The sequence below is a fragment of the Mytilus edulis genome, chromosome 11, assembly GCF_963676685.1.
Source record: "Mytilus edulis chromosome 11, xbMytEdul2.2, whole genome shotgun sequence".
Taxonomy (NCBI): domain Eukaryota; kingdom Metazoa; phylum Mollusca; class Bivalvia; order Mytilida; family Mytilidae; genus Mytilus; species Mytilus edulis.
Window position 1 is genome coordinate 3,718,733 of NC_092354.1, and position 14,351 is coordinate 3,733,083.

The 14,351-nt window shown below is 30.8% G+C and overlaps 1 protein-coding gene across 1 annotated transcript in view; it reads right to left on the bottom strand.

The window, feature by feature from the left end:
• Positions 1-5,516: 5,516 nt before the first annotated feature.
• LOC139493905 (uncharacterized) overlaps positions 5,517-14,351 on the bottom strand; it is an 81,442-nt gene continuing 72,607 nt past the window's right edge. Inside the window, exon 15 of the mRNA XM_071282066.1 lies at positions 5,517-8,949. Coding sequence (XP_071138167.1) covers positions 8,615-8,949 — 335 coding nt within the window. The 3' untranslated portion in view covers positions 5,517-8,614. The remainder of the gene's footprint in view (positions 8,950-14,351) is intronic.

Sequence of the window (14,351 nt, forward strand, 5' to 3'; positions counted from 1 at the left end):
TGACCGTGCGAACATTTTTAAAAATGTACTTAGGTCAACGCAATTACACCCCAATAAAGTTACAAAAAGAAGCATTCAACTCGTAAATATATTTTACATTTTACATGTCATTACACTGAAAACAAAGAAGATTTACTTAAACACAATTGACAGTCTTGATTTGTTTCTTGAAGAAATCATCGCTTTGTGCATACCAGTGCACTGTCAGATGTCAATCATATTACTTCTCTTGAACTGAATTTTAATGTGCGTATTGTTATGCGTTTACTTTTCTACATTGGTTAGAGGTATAGGGGGAGGGTTGAGATCTCACAAACATGTTTAACCCCGCCACATTTTTGCACCTGTCCCAAGTCAGGAGCCTCTGGCCTTTGTTAGTCTGGTATTATTTTAATTTTAGTTTCTTGTGTACAATTTGGAAATTAGTATGGCGTTCATTATCACTGGACTAGTATATATTTGTTTAGGGGCCAGCTGAAGGACGCCTCCGGGTGCGGGAATTTCTCGCTACATTGAAGACCTATTGGTGACCCTCTGCTGTTGTTTTTTAATTGGTCGGGTTGTTGTCTCTTTGACACATTCCCCATTTCCATTCTCAATTTTAATAGTGAAAATGATATATATCTGATTTTGAGGTATATTTATTGTATACCGTCAGCTTGGATCGTACTAACGCAATATACAATCAGTCTAGTTATTTGCCCAAATCTGCAAATTTGTAGACAGTTATGCAATTTTATTGGTTAGACTGTTTTTTTTTCATATGAAGAAAACTTGCTGATATATTCAAACAAATACCAAACATTTGTATTTTAAAAACAATGTTGTCAACTGAGCAATTTAAGAGGAGATAACTCTTTAAGTAAAAATTTACACAATTTTCTAACGTTTACTTGTAGCAAGAAAACTAGTTCGGTAAAACAATCACTGACCATCTTTCCTTTTTATTTTCTTAAAACATATCATAAAATCTATCTTCTAACAATATATTTCAAAAATCTATCTCATAGATTTCTTTTTATGCACAAAAATGTGTTTTTTCTTGATCACTCAAACCAAAGTTAGGCAATTCAGAACGACTCATAGTTTAAAAATTAGCACGGTTACCTTTTTATTATATTTATGATAAGAACATAGTTAAATTTTCATTTTGGCAAAGTAAACGAAAATTCTATCTTGGGAAATATATACCGATGATCTACCTTAAAAATACCAACATGCGAGTATTATTAGTACAACTTTTCAGTGGAAATCAACGGGTATTAAAATACAAATAATTGAATACTGTTGAAATAAAGGAACTTACTTGATATTTCAAACACGCATTTAACATTTACAAGAATAAAATGCTCTTTGTGAATGTGTTTAAATTGCATTATATTTATTTGTATATTTATTGTAGAGGATCTGTTATGTCCTGGCGGGATTTGTGGTAAGTTTAACTTGATATTTTAAAAGATTGACCGAACAAACATTCTGTGACATAGTAAAGGGAAATACATATTACTAGTTCAACACAAAACGCTGAAAGAGTTCACAAAATTATTTAAAGTTTGAGTTACCCGACCAGTTCATGAAATACTTAATAAAAGAACTATAATTTGCTTATAATGGGTGTGACAAGAAGCCTTACATACCAATACTTATAGAAATCAACATATAATTGTTGACTCATTTTAATATATATAGTTTAAATACCAATGTCAAAATAAAAATACACATTTCAAGAAAACAGTTTAAAGTCGACAAGTAAAACAACTTTATAACGAAGAAAACGGTTTGTAATATCAAATCTACAATTTACTTGTTGTAGTATATTATTCCCAACACGAATGTCAATGTATTTAATGCTTCTCTTTTCCTTATATACAAAATATAGTATAAAAAAGTTAAAAAAGTTAAAATAAAAATAAATAAACTATCAACACCATTTAAAAATATAAACTAGATCTAAATGAAGGTAATCTAAATCACTACTTACCTTATGATATATTTCGATTCCATGTAATGTGCAATTTAATTATTTACATTAAAATGTAATTGACCCCAAGTCTGGTTCTGAGGATTATATTTCTTCATTTTCTGAACTGGAAACTTTAAAAATAAAAAAAAAAAAAAACAGACACGGCTTCCTCTGTCTCCTTTTTAGACTTATACATCGAATTTGACATAAGCAGTGATCTCTGTACTAGAATCAATGAAAAACGACACGAATGTCATAATAAAATTATAACTTGCACCACATTAGGAAGAAAAGAAAATTCCTACAACTGTAATAAACTACAGGCAACAACATCAACACTTATAACCCAAACTCACAAGATGAACAAAAAATCCTTACAACAGTAATACATTCCAGGCAACAACAACAACATATTATAACCCATACGCACAAGAAAAAAAGAAAATCTCGAAACAGTTATAAACTACAGGAAACAACAACAACAATTATAACCAAAACTCACAGGAAGAAAAGAAAAAATCCTACAACTGCAAGAAACTACAAGCAACAAAAACAACAATTATAATTCATACTTACAGGAAGAAAAGAAAATCCCACGGTTTTACTATCGTCATAAAGTCAATCAGGAACATTTTAGATTTTAGAGTATTGGAAAATTCGGAGTAAAACGTTATAACAAAGTGAATAACTTTTATTATCTTCTGTGTAATATAAGCCCATCGTTTTTTAAATACGCTATTGCGTTTTATACCAAAGTGATTTAACCTATTTTCGACCGAGTAATATAAGCCCACTGTGAATCATCAAGCAATTGATGTGCTCCTAACCATAGGGGGAAGTTGCAAAAAGAAGAAGAAGCCAGCAGAAAATCAAGACATTTTCGATACACTTTACTTAATTAATTTCGAATTCATTGATATAAAGGAGATTCAAGCATTCATTAGGGTCAGGTGCAGATCAAGGGTTATTTGAAGGGGAGAGAGGCCGTAGAAAGCCAACCTTTGGAGAAATACTTGTAAAATGTCTATGCATGTGTCATATTTGTAACTCCAAAAAGGGAAAATAGACAACTGTTATTTCTTGTATTGTAGCCGGGATATATCACTACCATGTTTCGTATGATCCTAAAATGTGAATGTATCAAAACTCCAAATGAAATCGATGGTTGAAATCTTACTGTTAAACATGATGTATGTGAGTAGATACTCAGGTTATTCTATGTGGAATATTTTTGTCAATTATGTACAAGCTACCCTTTTGCAAGAACATTTTACTATACCTTTCTAAATAAATGGGGAATGTGTCCATGGGACACAGATGATGCTCCCGCTTGCATGTCATATAAAGTAGAACGGTTAAAGTGACCCTACCCAAAGTTGATCTTGATATGAGTTTTGTGGTAATACGTAGTGTGTATAAGTTTCAGAACATTTGGTTGAGGCAAACTAAAGTAATGAACGGAAACCAAAAATATAGCATTTTTTTCCATTCGTGAAGGAGGATAGCTCTAGAACAGTAAAAGTGACGCAAACTGAAATTCTAATTTGATCTGTATTTTGTGGTAATAAGCCTTGTGTAGAAGTTTCATAACATTTGGTTGAAACGAGTAATCTGCTTCGCTGAGCGCAGCATACGCCCACAGAGGTCAACCCCTGAACAGTTGGGGCAAAAATGGACACAATATTCAAGCTTGATACAGGTCTGAATTTGGATTGTAATTAAATATTTGACATATTATGGGTATCTGAATAAATGTAGTCAAACAACTTGAAATGTATATCATATGAATTAAATTTATATTCAATTAAAGATTTCTGAGTAAATCTGTTGTCAGACTATAAACAACTACAGTTTATAAACTTCTAACGGGAGCTTACATCAAAAGATATTAAGAATTCATTAAAGTTTCATGAGAACTGCTGAAAGCATTTTTTAGGTTATTTTCCGAAATCTGGAAAATCACCTTTTTTTATGAATAAAACCACGTAACTTGAAAACCTAAAATCTAAAATTTATAAAAATCAAAAGGGAGCTCATGTCAATAGATATAAAAAAAAAATAACCAACATTTCTTGCAAGTTGGTCACGGTGAAAACATTCTTGAGTTATTGTCCGAAAACTGGAAACTCCCCTTTTTTTAATGAATAAAACCCAATAACTCGGATACGTAAAATCTAGAATTTATAAAAAAAAAAACGATAGGGAGCTCACGTCAATAGATATAAACAATTCACCAACGTTTTATGCAAATTGGTTAAAACGTTTTTGAGTTAATGTCCGACATGATATGTTGACGACGGACGGACAGAAGGGCAGACGGACAACGGTATACCATAATACGTCCCGTAAACAGGCGTATAAAAATTCAGCAATTCTTTCATTTTTAAAGGGGTAAAACTCTAGAACCGTTAAAGTGACGCCACAGAAATTCAAACTTGATCTGTGTTTTGTGGTAATGAGCATTGTGTATAAGTTTCATACTATTTGGTAGATGCAAACTAAAGTCAGAGAAGGGAAACCAACTTTGGGACGTACGAACGTACGGGTGTACAGATGGACAAGGGCAAAACTTAATGCCCACTCAGCTACGGCGGGGGCATAAACATGCAATTTAACCTTACATATAAAAAGAGAGATTTTCAATCAAAGTTCATTCCTTTCACTGTATTTGCTTTGTGCTGCTCAGTCTTGTTTTCTCTGTTGTGTTTTGTATACTGTTGTTTGACTTTTTGTCATCTTTTTTTGGCCATGCCTTTGTCAGATTGTCTCCGACTTTATGAGTTTATTTATGTCTTTGGTATCTTTCACCTATGTATTACTTGAAATCGATCATTTGCACAGAAATTGTGTTTTTTTTTTTCGTTTTTAACATCTTTGGTTTTTAAGGTGAATAAGAATATAACACATTGTTGACTGTTATACCCCTATTTTTGACATTTTGACCTATTATGTCTGTTTGTTTTGTTCACAAATTTTGTCAATATAATGGAATTGTATGCGTATGTCATACAAGTGAGAGGTTTAGCTAGCTATAAAGCCAGGTTTAATCCACCATTTTCGACATAAGGAAAAACATGTACGAAGTAAGAATATATGACAGTTGTTTTCCATTCGTTTTAAGTGCTTGAGCTTTGGATTTTGCCATTTGATAAGGAACTTTCCGATTCGAATTTTCTTTGAGTTCGGTATTTTTGTTATTTTACATTTTACTCTATAGTTTATACGCTGCTTTTTTGTGATAGATTGGTCTGTCAGGTTCAACGTATCGATGTTGCTTTGATAGGTTGGTCTGTCAAGTTCAACGTATCGATGTTGTTGTGATAGGTTGGTCTGTCAGGTTCAACGTATCGATGTGGCTTTGATAGGTTGGCCTGTCAGGTTCAACGTGTCGATGTTGCTGTGATAGGTTGGCCTGTCAGCTTCAACGTGTCGATGTTGCTGTGATAGGTTGGCCTGTCAGGTCTAACGTGTTGATGTTGCTTTGATTTTTTGGCCAATAAATTAAAACAAGAACATTTATTTATTCATTTATTTATTTACACAAGTACTCATCAAAAGTTCATACAGATAAAAACAAGTAGAAGACACTACTTAAACACAAATAGTGTTAAAATAACAAAATGAAAAACAACAAAAACACAATGGTGTCATGACATGTTAAAATTGTAAATCTTAATTTTAAAATATGTATAAAGTCACTAAATCTGGCTAAGGACTTTTTATTTTTTTACACGTTCGGAATGATTGAATACAAGAAGAAATATATTATGTATGAAATAATTATTTAGGGATTATTATAACTGTTGCAACACCTTTTCTGACAATATCATAGAATATATAAACATTCACATGTTCCCACAGTACCAATAAAAATAGCTGATAAATGAATAAACGAATAAGTTTAAGAAAATGAATAACTATACAACTATTGATATTGGTGATGAAATGAAAAATTACATTTTGTAGAACTGCCAATGAATAATGCCATTTTGAATTTACAAACTCGACTTCTCTTTAATAAAAAACAGACGTGCAACATAGAAAAACAACTCATAAAAGATTCCAGGTTTATCATTGTGTACGCCATTGTGTGTTTCATTTACAAAAAAAATCATCAGTGACACTCGATTGAAAAGGTTAAAAGGCAAAATCATCAGTGACACTCGATTAAAAAGGTTAAAAGGCAAAATCTTCAGTGACACTGGATTAAAAAGGTTAAAATGCAAAATCATCATTGACACTTGGTTAGAAATGTTAAACGGCAAAATCATCAGTGACACTCGATAAAAAAGGTTAAAGGGAAAAATCATCAGTGACACTCGATTAAAAAGGTTAAAAGACTAAATAATCAGTGACACTCAATTACAAAGGTTAAAAGGCAAAATCATCAGTGACACTCGATTAAAAAGGCAAAATCATCAGTGACACTCGATTGAAAAGGTTAAAAGGCAAAATCATCAGTGACACTCGATTAAAAAGGTTAAAAGGCAAAATCATCAGTGACACTCGATTAAAAAGGTTTAACGGTAAAATCTTCAGTGACACTCGATTAAAAAGGTTAAAAGGCAAAATCATTAGTGACACTCGATTAAAAAGGTTAAAAGGCAAAATCATCAGTGACACTCGATAAAAAAGGTTAAAGGGAAAAATCATCAGTGACACTCGATTAAAAAGGTTAAAAGACTAAATAATCAGTGACACTCAATTACAAAGGTTAAAAGGCAAAATCATCAGTGACACTCGATTAAAAAGGCAAAATCATCAGTGACACTCGATTGAAAAGGTTAAAAGGCAAAATCATCAGTGACACTCGATTAAAAAGGTTAAAAGGCAAAATCTTCAGTGACACTGGATTAAAAAGGTTAAAATGCAAAATCATCATTGACACTTGGTTAGAAATGTTAAACGGCAAAATCATCAGTGACACTCGATTAAAAAGGTTAAAAGGCAAAATCATCAGTGACACTCGATTAAAAAGGTTAAAAGGCAAAATCATCAGTGACACTCGATTAAAAAGGTTAAAAGATAACATCATCAGTGACACTCGATTAAAAGGTTAAAAGGCAAAATCATCAGTGACACTCGGTTAAAAAGGTTAAAAGGCAAAATCATCAGTAACACCCAATTAAAAAGGTTAAAAGGCAAAATCATCAGTGACACTCCATTAAAAAGGTTAAAAGGTTAAATCTTAAGTGACACTCGATTAAAAAGTTAAAAGGCAAAATCATCATTCACACTCGGTTAGAAAGGTTAAAAGGCCAAATCATCAGTGACACTCGATAAAAAAGGTTAAAGGGCAAAATCATCAGTGACACTCAATTAAAAAGGTTAAAAGACTAAATCATCAGTGACACTCGATTAAAAAGGTTAAAAGGCAAAATCATCAGTGACACTTGATTAAAAAGGTTAAAAGGCAAACTCATCAGTGACACCCGATTAAAAAGGTTAAAAGGCAAAATCATCAGTGACACTCGATTAAAAAGGTTAAAAGGGAAAATCTTCAGTGACACTCGATTAAAAAAGTTAAAAGGCAAAATCATCATTGATACTCGATTAAAAAGGTTAAAAGACTAAATCATCAGTGACACTCGATTAAAAAGGTTAAAAGGCAAAATCAGGCACAAATTTTATAATATTTAGGTAAAATACCAAGAAACACATGGTGAATAGCCTGACTTTGTACAGGTCTAACATATCTAGTATCATATGCTGGGAGTTGCGTCTACGAACCTTTTTGACACTTGATATTATTTCAAACACTTTCAAATATCTAAAACTATAAAATAAGCAAACGGTTAGCACTATTTTTTTTGGATTTAAAATCCTGTTTTCTGATAAATGAAAGATAAGTTCATTTGAAAAAAGAGATGCATTATGTCAAAAACATTATTCATGGAATATCATGTCATGTAGCAACAACTATATTTACATAATAAATCGGTGCATTTTATATTTATGAAGATACATGTTTATTAACAAGTTAACATTGAAAAGTAGTTGTTTGGTAAACACCATATACAACACACCACTGTCAATTTTTTTAGAAACAACACAAGGACAAGATTCGGTCACTGAATTAGTTATTTCATATGTGTATACTTTATTATTCATTAGACTTAAAATTCAGACCCAAAAGGGAGAATTTAACACTTTTAAGATTGACATAGGTTGATATTTTCCTGACATCTAAATGATGTTATTTACTTTATACAAAGGTCATTCTAAAGTTAATTGATTTCTGAGAGCAGCTGATTAACACACGTGCACACTTCTGGCATAATAAATTATAAATCGGGTACACGTAACAAGTTTTTGTTACAATAATACAGACTTATTAAAATACACTGAAGTTATTTCATTGGCCAAAATATGTGATGACTCTTGCACATTATCTTTTAAAGAATGAACACTTGTGAAGACGATTTGTGCATGTTTTAGTTTTTTTCTTGTCATGACAATCATACATGAAATATGTTTAATATATAAGAATGTTATCACTAGTACACTATGATTCTTTTACTTTGATTATTTAAGCGACCAAATAATTGAGAATTGGCAATACCTCCTTCTATTGATTGATTATAGGCATATGTCCTAGCTGCCTTTAACTTGTCGTGTATAGTTTTTTTTCTAAAAGAAATTGCATTTATTTTATTTATAGCACTTGTGAAGGATTGCCATATCTTTCATTGTTACAGCTGTGTTTTCTATTTGATCTGCTAGATTTGTATAAACTGGGTCTTTTCGTAGTGCTACGAGAAATTCACTAAATCCATGTACATTTTTACGTAAAAGCGTTTCCATTAACATCCTGTTCTTTTCCTGTGGGGTTTTACCAGATTCTATCTTTTTCCCATCATCTACCGACATTACCTCTTTCGTTATTAGATGATCTACTATGCACTCATGTTGTGTATCAGTGATAACCTTGAGGTAATTCTTCTGCAGACAAATTTTATACAACGGAACAGTCCAGTCTGATAATCCTACAAATATAAGGAGTTTTGCTTTTAAAAATGCTATTTTTCTTTTATTATGAACGACATACAAGTTATTTTGTCGAGCCCGCAACTTTTGTAGCAAAAGCGAGACATAACGAACCCACCTTTTATCGTCTGAATCGTCGTCGGCAGCGTCCAAAAGTATGTATTGTGTGGTTAAAGTTTTTGAAATTATAATAACTTTCTTAAACTATCCTGGAATTCTACCAAACTCAGTTGTAAAAAAAAACCTGCCTATCCTTATTTTATTTATAACCTGACTAGGTTCTTTTCTCCCATTTAACATCACATTCACTCTGTGGTTAAAATTTTGAATACTGTCTTAAATTATCATGGATGTCTACCACATTTGGACGGATGCTTGTGTATGATCATAATAATAATCCAGAAGTCTTTTTATTAAATCTTGTTTATCCGTATTTTACTTAAAAATGAACTTAGTTTTTCTGTAAGTCAACATTTAATTCACTCTGTTGTTAAAGGTTACAAATTTTAATAACTTTCTTAAACATGTTAAACTAAAATATATCCTGGATTTGTATCACACTTGGGCATAGGCTTGTTTATGACCAAAAGCTAGTATGTAGAAGGAAATTTTGTAAAAATGTATTCCTTGTTTTTGGTATATTACTTATAAATGGATTAAGTTTCTCTTTCAGTAAACATTACATACAGTCTGCAGTTAAATTTTTCAATATATTTACTAGATTCATAAACCATCGTGAATTTTTACCAAACTTGGACAGAAGCTTCTTACAATTAAAACATAATATCTAGAGGAACATTTTTAATAATGTTTTCCCCATTTTTGTTAAGCCTGCGACTTTTGTACTATATTCTACTGTTTAAGTTGCATCAATTATTTTGAACAAAATTTTATAACTGCATCCTCTAACTATATACATTTTTATTGATGAATTAAGGGATAAGTCATCAAGCAATGTAAAAGTTATCTTCTTTATCATGTGTTCAATACATACATTTATGTTTCAACACTTTTCTAAATCTATAGATTTGATTACAGACTGTATTTATTTTTTTACTAGCATAATTTGTTCATACATTTCGAACGTTTTATGTAATTAGCTTTTAAATCTATGATGTGCATTCTTTTACCAAGGTGAAAACACATACAACAGCAAATTGAAGTAAGCGAAAAACTGGGTTCCGTGAACTCTTACAATTTGTTTTAAATTGACAATTAAATATGTCTTACAATTTAAGACTCAAGAATGAATCGAATGTGTACATAGAATGTAATAATGATAAAGTCAAAATTGTAAATTTGATTGTTTCTGTATTCATTAAAAAAGTCCAAAATTCTGAAAAGATCATTTAAGTCCAGATAAACATGAGTAATACTTTCTCAAAACGTATGATTCATATCTTATATCTTTCTTTACAAATGAGGACATATATTAAATTTGTATAATATTTACTCGACATATTCTTAACATTCTAAATACGGTCTTAAAAAGCCCTGACAAATTTTTCAACAGGTTATCGGCATTCTTTATTTTCTTATTATGGTTTGACATATTCTGAACATTTTGGATTGTGTCTTGAACTTACTTGACGTTTCTGAGTTTTACAAAACATCACCAGTACACCTCATTTTTCTTTTTTTTTTCTTAAGAGAATATACTGTAATTTCAAGTTATCCTTATTACAACAAAAACAAAATTTGGCAAATGCATATTTCTATAAATCAAAATGAAGGTATGTAAATATTTTTATAAATACAAATACGAATATGAAAATGTTAACAAATACAAATGTTAGTATTTGTTAACGTTTTCATACTCATATTATAACCAATTTGAATGTGGGATTTTATAGTATTATAAATGTTGATTTATAAATGTCATCAATACGTGTTAAATGACTCACATGAATCATACTGTAGATATATTTCATTTGTCATGGATAATATTCAATGTTTACAGGGTACATAAATAATTATTGTACCAAACTGTTTACTTTAGCAATAATAGAAATGAGTATAACACAGCACAAGTTATATGTCAATATCCATTTCTCTGACAAAATGTGTCCTGTCCAGACAGTGTTGAAACATATTGAGACCGGACCGTCAAGAATGTGTCAATATATATTAGAAACTGTCAAGAATGTGTTGACACATATTCAGACATGATTAAGAATGTTAAGAACATGTCAAGAATAATCGATTCAAATTAAAGAAAGTCGAGAATAGGTCGAGACTATCAAGACACTTTTCACTTAGCCGTATTTGGCACAACTTTTTGGAATTTTGGGTCCTCCATGCTCTTTGTACTTGTTTGGCTTTATAACTATTTTGATCTGAGCGTCACTGATGAGTCTTACGTAGACGAAACGTGCCTCTGGAGTATTAAATTATAATCCTGTTATCTTTAATAAACATTCAGTCGTTGAGAAATTTTTCAACAATGAAAATACTGACGGTTAAGTAAAATCAAGTAATGATATAGATAGTCGAGAGCAATATATAGAATATAGGTACTTATTTCAGACAAATTCAGACTTTGCACAAGTCATATCTTCTGTGACTGTCCAAATACTAAATCCCTGAGATGTTTTTTGCTTGATTTTGGTATGTATTGCATGATTTTTTATTCTTAATAGTTTTTGGCTTTTAACTAGCTCTCAGTAGCTGCAAATACTCTCATATCTTCCTTATCTTAAATTGACCGATTGATACAATTTGTTATGTTTTTTAATTTTTTTTAATGCTCACTTCCTTAGGCATGTTAGGATTATATCTTGTCTCTCCATTTTTTAAATATATCAGCTTTGATAAAGTTTGGTTACACTATACATTTTCACTTCTGTGTTCGTACTATGAACAACCAAATTATCTATTTTATAAAACATATTTCCGTTTTAAATTTTAGTTTATACCTTAAAAACAAAATTATTTTCATTTACCTGTGTACATTATTCTATTTAGCGGCATTTTGTTCAAGGTTATGGTTGACTTTTTGAGATTATTCAACATCTCACCCCTTATGGTATTGATTTTGAATTTACAATAAATAAATTTGGTATATTTACAGTCTTCTGATTGGCTAAAAGAATTGGCTTTATTTTCAATGTTATCAATGTTTATGGAGACACACCCACTCTAGCGTTGTGTATGCATACGCAAACATCTGTGTACGTTGTTATTGGTATTAATATATATCTTTGAGCATTATTTTTTATAGAAATTTATTTATAATGAATGGCAATAATTTATTTTGAATTTATTGAACCATAAAATTAATTTTTGACTGTTCACATTTAACATAATCCGCTTCGCGGATTATTCAATGGGAAGAGTCAAAAATTAATTTTATGGTTAAATAAATTCAAAATAAATAAAAGCCATTCATTTATCGTCATAGATCAAATGTGTTTGTTCAGTGTATGTTTACTTGTGTTAATATATTTTTGGATTGAGATAATAAATGTCAATTAAGATATTATAGTGTGTCTTTCTATGTTGTGATGTTACACTATTGTGTCAGGTAAGGGTGAATGTTGGTACCTATTAAAACGTTTAGACCCTCTGCATTTGTTTGAAACTGTTCTAAGTAAGGAACCAGATGTTCAGTAGTTGTCGTTTGTTGATGTGGTTCATAAGTACTAGTGTTTCTAGTTTCTCGTTTTTAAATAGATAAGACAGTTGGTTTTCCCGTTTGAATGATTTTACAATTATGTCTAGTCATATTTGGCACCCTTTATAATTTGCTGTTCGGTGTAAGTCAAGGCTCCCTGCTAAAGACTGTACCTTGACCTATAATGGTTTTTCTTCTACAAAATTTGACTTGGATGGAGAGTTGTATCATTGGCAGTCATACCGCATTTTCTTATATTGTCAAGAATTAGTGCTAAACATTCCAGACTGAGAATGTCAAGTAAAAATGTATGCAGATTTAGAAAAAAAATGGTCTTTTGGACTTTTGTAAATATTGTGCATATATCATTATTTTGATTTTCATGAATGTTTCAAACATTTTACACCATTTAATTTCTCGTAAGAAATATTAATCATACAGATAAGCTAAACACTATATGGTTGATTACGGATCTATTTTTTTTTTAAATTTATTTCTAATCTGAACAAAATTTACAGTTGACTTATGTATTTGCAATATAAATATTCAAGATTCAACTCTACAATTATTATAACTTTATCTACCAGACACATATGACCTTTGGATACATTTTTCTTTTTTGATCTCAAAGCTTTTAAATATGTAGGTCGTATGCATACCTAGCTATCAAATGTTTGGGTTTAATTATTCGCGATAAAGACAAATACAGAAAATCACTTGGGATGCACAAAGTAAATAAAGTGGTTTCCATTTAAGAGTACACAGTTGTCTTGAAGGAAGAATCGAAACTGACTCCAAGAAAGACAAAACACAATATGACCAACAGAAATAAATTTAAAAAAAAATCATAATTCGAAAAATAAACTGGCAAAGTCATGCCTAAAACAGAAAAAGACCAATGGACAATTAATAGTACAGAAAACACTGCATAGAAAAATAAAGACTGAGCAACACCAACCCCACCAAAAACCCTGTGATCCAAGTGAGGTTAACCCCTTTCTTTTGTTTTGATTTAGCATTGGTTATCTACTTATTTAGAATTAAAGAAGTCCGGTATCTTTGATGAGCGTTCTAGGACAAAACCCAATTAGTAAACTTTGATCTCAGACATTATGAATTCAAAATCAGTGAGCATTTCTTGCTCAATTTAACTGACTATTTAAACATACAAAGTTGTAACACTATATGTAGTAAATATCATTGAGATGCATTCATTTTTCAGTCGAATCTTAACCACTTCGATTTATTATCCACAAAAGACTAAATGAATCTAACTACAATTACAGTAAATAATGTATCAACATTAAGTTGTAATACCCTATAGAGAATTTGGTAGCATCTAGAACTATATACCCCGTTTCTCTAAGCATGAAAAAAATAATGAAAGATACATTTCAGTCTACAAAATCCTTAACAAAAAATGGAATATATGTAATTTGATACAGAATACAATCCTATCAACTAGCTATTTGTCTAGTGAAAGTCGTGTTATAAGTTGTAATAAATATAATAAAGGAGGAACGAATGGAGAATGTAATTGAGAGATAACAACAAATGGAACACATCCATAGTCATCTTTATAACTGATAGTTCATTGAAGTCAACCAAATTATAATGACGACCAACTAAATTTCAGAGAATTGCTAATGGCTTCAATGAAAAAAGAACACAAGAGTTTAAACATGTGTATAGAGTAAGAGTATAACAATACAGATATTGGAAATAGTATGTTTGTGTTGTCAGTGAATGGTCAAGTGCTAATAAGGGTAAACCTTGAACTTAATGGTT